Genomic DNA, 7,137 nt, shown 5'->3' with positions numbered 1-7,137 from the left:
CAATGTAGGAGTCATCTTCAGCTAAGACAGTTTCATTTTTCTTACAGGGTGGTTGGACTTTGGAATGGGTTGCCCGCAGATGTTGTATAGGCAGTAAATTTAAGTGAGTTTAAGAAAAAGCTTGATAAGTATATGAATGACAAGGACTGGCTTTAAGATTTTTTTTATGATTATTTTAATTTAGATTAGAGGATGGAACAGCCAAGATGGACCAATAGGTACCATGTTGTCCTGAAACATTATGTTATGTTATATAAGAAGAAAGCACATTCTTTTCTTGTTAGAGAAATGTATTTTACTACTGAATAAAGTATGTAACAGGTGGCAACTATATGTGTGTGTTTCTAGACAGCAATTTTCTTGGTATCATGAAAAAAAGTAGAACTTGAGAGTGATTGTTTAAGTGAGAGTAAAACACGAAGAATGTGGTGATGTGCTCCCCTAGCTTGAAATGTTATGAATATGATCCAAGAAAATGATCTATTCTGGTTTATGGTGCATTTTAGAATGTGTCCAGAAACTTAAAAGATGCTAGTTGAAGCTACCTGTTCCAGAACAGTTTCAGAATTAAAAATTTGCTATTTTGGGATCAATTCCTGTGTCTTGAATTCTTTTGACTGTATGCCTGGCAGTAGTGATTATAGCAGTGAAATCTTTAAAAGATTATTCTCGACTTGGTATAAGACTGATTAGACCTTGTTTGAATTACATGAACTTTCTGTTATTATCTTTTTTTTTTTTAAGTCATATTATTATTCAGAGAAGAATGTGAAGAAAGACTTCCATACATATAATCATGATAGATAAGCACAGATGCATTAGTAACATGATCAGGTTCTTACAAATTTCCAAGGATTGGATATTATTGTATAGTTTTTTGTTTTTTCTATTGTGTGTGTAAGATGGATGATGTTTGATATTAGGCAAGTAAATACTGTATTCATAGCTCAAACTAACAGCATGCTTTACATACTCAAATAAACCATTTCAGAAGTTCATAACAATCAGAATAATTTGTCAAAGAACAGTTTTGCAAATTGCTGTTTGGATATTAGAGATGTCTGAATAAACTTGGCCACCTTTCGTACACCACAGGAAGAGTTTTGTGAACATGCTGTATGATTAGGATAGGAAAATAAGATTGACAGGGAAGAGGGGACGCCATTAGTAATTGTTGCAGTTAATTTTTGTTGGTATTTTTACCTTTATTTTACTTTATGGGTATCATTTAGCTATTAAATATACCTGAAATTTGTTCTTTTATAGTTTTCTTGTGTATTTCTAATTTTTGTGATATTTTGGTGTTAGTGTTGTGTCCTGAGTTGCATATTGTGATATTTTAGTTGTTGGGCTGATTATTTTCATATTTTTATCTTTACTTGATGAGTAGTGTTTAAGTAGTAAACTTACCTTGGATTTGTTCTCTATTTTGTTTCAATTTCTTTGTTGTGAGGAACTCTTTACAATTGAACACTCTAACCTTCCTTATAGAATCAACTTTTGAATATTATCTCATTACTTATAACTTTCACAGAAATTTGAACATGCTGTAGTATCATTGAGAGAAAAGCTGATATGAATTACTGTCAGTTAGCATTCAAGTCCAGGTCAGCAGTGTATGTGAAAAGGAAATCCTTTTAAAAATCAGATAAAGCTTTTCTGCTTCAGTGAATGCTATTTTTTGTTGCACATACGATACCATTTTTTTTAGTAGTTTTGTACTACAGTATTAACATGGGACCCACAGGAACTTGAATGTTTGCTTTATAAATCTATGTCTTGAACAGTTTTGAAATTTTATGTTTTTTTTTTTTGTATTTAAGCCAACTTTGTGAAACTGTAAAATGTATTATTTGTTTTCACTCTTGTAACATTTTCTGTACCTTTGCCAACTGGTATCTATCATGAAGAAACTAGTTTTTACTTTTGGATATTTGGCCTTGTGTGATGTATAGCTACTCCAGCTCCTGCTTGGATTAACATTGGCTGACACTACATTTGTCTGCTGTTGACATTCTATGACAACCATAGAAACTTAGAGATTTAGTAATAAAAATAATATTGCATGGAAAATAACATATTTCACACTTGCATCACCTAGCTAATAGCCTAATACTATAAAATTGTCTAAAACTGTGTATTGTATTGCAAATGTATTGAAAAATGCTTAGTTGATTGAGCATGAATTTATTTTTCATATAATGTTGTGGCATTTTTGAAGACCATGGGCCACTGAATGTACTGTAATATGTTAAGTTAACCAGTGTAATGCAACTCATTACTGCTTAACCTGACAAGCTTTCAGATTTAATACTCCTGATTCAGCTATTAGATATAATTTGAAAAATACTTGTCCAGATTTTGTAAAGAAGTGAAACACCAAATGAGTGCTGTAGGCACAAACTTTCTAGGTGGTCTGGGGCCACTAAATAAACAACAGTAGCATATAAGTTATTGAAAAGAAGCTATATTTGTTAGAATTAAATGATCTTCACCAAGAGAATTAGCAAAACTATTTTTACTTTTGCCTGACTTATGCATGTTCTAGGGTTGTGTGTACACCATTACATAGACGACTAGATCCTGTTAGCTCATTTTGAACTAAAGTCTTCTCAACACACACATCTGCTGCTGACAGTAGCAGCTTGATTCTGGATTTTAAAGTTGGTAAGTTTCATTTTGCCTACCCACTATTTTATCCACTTAAGTGTATTTTTCAACACCTCCCTCAATGAGGCCTATCATTCTCTATTCGATAGTGCATTCATTTACTGCTTTCTCAGTTTCTGCACAAAAGGTTTTGTTACTTTTGAGGACTTGGGCTTCCATGGAAGCATTTATTCCTTTGGGTCAGATCTTGAGAGGTCTCTGCACAGCCCACAAAATCTTGCTCTGGATCCCTTGGACTCCCCAGTTATCCTTCATTCTTCCCTACAGACCATCTGCATTGGTGGTCGAACAAGGACAGCACAACAAAAGGAGTACTGCTTCCTGCACCTCATCCAGATTTGCATTGAATCACAGATGCTTTTCTCCAAGGTTGGGGACTGTTGGTCTATCAGCAAAAGAGGCTTCTGGGCAATGGTCTCAGATCATAATGTCTTACCATTTCAACATCTTGAAGCTTATGGTGGTACGGCATGCCTTGACTCATTTTCTTTAACTGGTACAGTACTAACACATCATGCTTCATTCTGACAATTCCACTGTTGTGGTCTATTTCAATCACTATGGGGCACTCATTCCTGTTCCCTTTGTGGTCTAACATTGGGCCCATAAGCTGCTGATAAATCTCCTTGTGTGTCATGTTCCAGGTGCTTTTCACCTTCAAGACCCAACCAGGTTTATCCCATGGAGTTGTTTCTCAACCCTCAGGTTTTCAGGTACTCCTGTCTGGATGCTTTTGACACTTCACTCCAAAACCAAGTTACCTCTTTTTTTTGGTCTCCAATTCATCATCCTCAGACCCTGACAGTGGATTTCTCAGTCAGAACAGGACCAGTCGGTTCCATTTACATTCCTTGTAGATTCATTGACATCCTCGTAGTCTGGTTCTTCTCATTCGTGAGTGTCATTCTTGCCATTTTCTCTTCCATCTAGTTCCCACCTTTATTTCCGGTCTGCTCCAGATAGACTTCTCTGTCCAGTATGTGCTCTTTGTTGTTCCATTGCCTGCATGGCCTTCTTTATTGGTTTCTGTTTCTACCTTTTCATTCTCTGGCACTGTTTATCTGTACCTGACCTTCCTTCGTCTACCCTTATGAGTTGGTAGTGCCAACTGCTTTGATTGGTCTATTCCTCCATCTATTTTTCTTGCCGAATTCTGTTCCGGGTGTCTTTGCTTGAGATCTGGCACCTTCCCATTTTCTTTGAGTCTAACTTCCATTGTCCATTAAAGGAAACTCTTAAGTCAGACATATGGCCCACTCCTCATACATTCATCTCCCAAAAGATTGCTAATAGCTTTTTCCTTGTGATATATTTGCTTCATTAATATGCCTGTTCCAGACCATACTAATCCATGGGTTTACAATAGGTAAAGCAGAAGGGGATAGCTGCCCATCCCTGCTGTTCCTTTGACTGAATAAATCAGGGACAGTTGCTTAGTAAATCAGTTTGACATGTATATAATTCCGTTGTACTCAACCTGAAGTGAAGATGGTGTGGATTCTCCTCATACCATGGGTTGGAAGTTGTAATCCCAATGCTGCTTGGTTTTGGACTGATGTTGACTGGCTGCATACAGTCTGTCATACCTTAGCCACTCTACACCTTGGAGCACATCCATTTTAGTTTTCCACACATTCCTGTCTGCAGATGGTTCTTCTACAGTCTTCCTTCACCGGGGTTAAGATTCCAGTATATTGTGGTTCAGATTCGAACCCACCTAGTTTTTACTCCCTTTTGGCTGTGCACCTCCTACATTCCACCCGTGTGAGTGGCACCTATTTCCACACTGGGCATATAGTATACTTGGTACAGAAGTGATGCGGTCTCCCACCTGTTCCTTTCTCAACGTGGATCACACTTCATGGGTGTTCTTCGGATGATTTTGAAGGATGCTTATTTCCATCCCTTGCACCGGTTCCCCTGCCTTTTCAATGTCGGATTCTAGCTTTACATATGAGTGGAGGTAATATACTTTATCGGAAGTTATTATTTTCCTATACTGAAAAATATATTTCCAATAGGTACTTACCTCCTTTCACGTTTCCCATCCTTCCTGCACACTGAAAACTGGTGCTTTTCTTTCCTGCCTAATCTCGAAGGGATAGTTTGGCAGAATCGAATAAAGGGAGTCACATGCGTCAGGAGGGTGTGTCGCACTCCTACTGGTGGAGGGTTACCGCATGATGATTTACATGCAAGACGCAGTTGAACCATGTCGATTGTGGGTTACATGGGTGTTCAAGACTTGTAGAATGCAACATATTTTGTGCATATATAGACCAGCACAAAATGAAAAGAGGTAAGTACCCATTGGAAATATATTTTCAGTATACGAAAATAATAACGTTTGCATTTTTGAAGGCAAGGATATATTAGGTTGTTTTGAGGCAGGGAAAAAAAAGAGTTTATTTCTTGCACCAGATGCCATCAACAATTGGTATGGCCCTGCATAAACTGTGTCATATGTTTAAAACATATCTCAGACTGTGCTAACCACACCATAAACAGTGTGTAATGAAGCTTAATATTAGTGTTAAAACATTTTCAACAGTAACTTAATTTTGTATGTAAACTTTTGATCATTTTGTTTTGTTGATCAGCTTCTTAAGCCATTCAAGGAGTTTACTGTTGTTAGTGGTAGGACAGATGGGATTTTAAGTTATATTGAATGCAAGTCAAAGGAGGTTATAATGTGATTGTATAGGTTACTGGTTAGGCTAGATTTGAAATATTTTGTTCAGTCTTATCTTATGGAAGACATTGAGTTGATGGAAAGGGTTCATATGAGGACTAGTGGGATAATACCTAGGAAGGAAAGGTTATCAGACAAGGTCAGAAAAAGATCTTATAAATTGTTTTCTCTTGAAAAAGGAAGAGATAAAGGGGAGCTAATTGAGGTGTTTAAAATGATCTTTTTATACTTAATGGTGGGAATGGCAGGACTATAGTGGACACAGATATAAATTTTGGCAGTGTAGGAATCATCTTCAACTAACAGGGTGATTATCCTTTGAAATGACTTGCCTTTCAGATGTGGCAGATGTAGTAAATCTAAGGAAGCAGCTTTAAGGAAGACTTGAAAAATACTTTAATGATAAGAACTGTTTTTGAATTTTTTTATTTCAAGTTTACTTTAGTGGATGAGATGGCTTACATGGACCAGCAGGTTCCTTGTTGTCCTTTAATTATATATTACACAAATATTACTGTATTTTTGGAACATTCACTTGGAACATCAGTGCTTACAGCATAAAAGCAATGTATGTTATTGTACAACTGAATCTTTTTATTTTTTCCTGTATTTAGCTTATGGTACATGTATAGAACAAAGTCCTGTCCCAAACAGTGGAGAGCTGATGGAAAGACAATTCTCATCACTGGTGGTAATACAGGAATTGGAAAATGGACTGCTCTGGAATTAGCCAAAAGAGGTCAGTCTGAATAGCACCTGGAAGTATCTGTTCTTTGTTTTTGTGTAATATATGAAACATTGAAGGGCAATATCAAACTAAACTGTTATGTAATATTCATTGTTTATTATCAGAGTTTTCTCAGGTCAGAATGCTACTGCTGTAGCCTACTTGAATAACCATTAAAACCTGCATAGTAGCTAGACCAGTCGTTCACATTATTTGTATGTTTCAGAACATTTTGTTGTACTTCATACTATCTGCATTTGGTTTGTGAAATTCTGTACATTGTAAAAGGCTTAACATTTATGACAAAGATCACAGTAGATTGTAGCTGTTGTTTTCCACACTCCTTTTAACCCTGTGAGTGGCCTGGTCTGTTGGATCAATCCCTGGAATTGTGAAGTTATACATACTAGAACTTTGAATTTACAGTGTTTCTTCATTAAATTTGGTTAGCTTTTTGAATTTATTGTACACACAAAATCAGATTTTGTGTTAAAGTATTTCTAGTAAAGGTTTGTCTCTAAATTTTTAAAGTATTTACTTAGTCTGCACGAAAGATTTTCATGCTAATAATAAAAATATTTCTTTTCTTCTTACATTTTTCATATTTCATTTTCATAACCTGTTGAATCTCCTAATTGAATATCTATTGTTTTTTAGGTTAAAATTTAATATTTTATTTCTTATTTTCTCTACCTAACAACATAGTTGTTTCTCATGTCTTTAGAAAAATCATCACAGTTTAAAAATATAAAATTAAATGAGTGAAACCATTAGTACCTGATATTCACTGGAGCAGTAATCTTCATGTTGGCAAAGCAGTAAATCACAGTGGGAGTCATTAGCTGTTTTCAACAGACCATAATATAAACAGCATATAAAATATGAAACATGTTGGTTAGCTTAACTTTAGGGAATTTTTGATAGTTTATTTTACTCAAGTTTCATTAGACTAAGCTCAGCAGTTTAGTGTTTAATTTTTTTAAAAACTAATATATATATATATATATATATATATATATAATAAAACAAGGATATTGTTGCATCAGCG

The 7,137-nt window shown here is 35.4% G+C and overlaps 1 protein-coding gene across 1 annotated transcript in view; it reads left to right on the top strand.

Annotated features, from left to right (window-relative positions):
• The window catches only part of LOC106462064 (retinol dehydrogenase 14-like), a 34,660-nt gene that overhangs the window by 7,499 nt on the left and 20,024 nt on the right, over positions 1-7,137 (top strand). Inside the window, exon 2 of the mRNA XM_013921945.2 lies at positions 5,977-6,101. Coding sequence (XP_013777399.2) covers positions 5,977-6,101 — 125 coding nt within the window. The remainder of the gene's footprint in view (positions 1-5,976; positions 6,102-7,137) is intronic.

The sequence above is a fragment of the Limulus polyphemus genome, unplaced genomic scaffold, assembly GCF_000517525.1.
Source record: "Limulus polyphemus unplaced genomic scaffold, Limulus_polyphemus-2.1.2 Scaffold1086, whole genome shotgun sequence".
NCBI lineage: Eukaryota > Metazoa > Arthropoda > Merostomata > Xiphosura > Limulidae > Limulus > Limulus polyphemus.
Note: the sequence above shows the minus strand (reverse complement) of the source record. Positions and strands in the feature narration are given on the sequence as shown.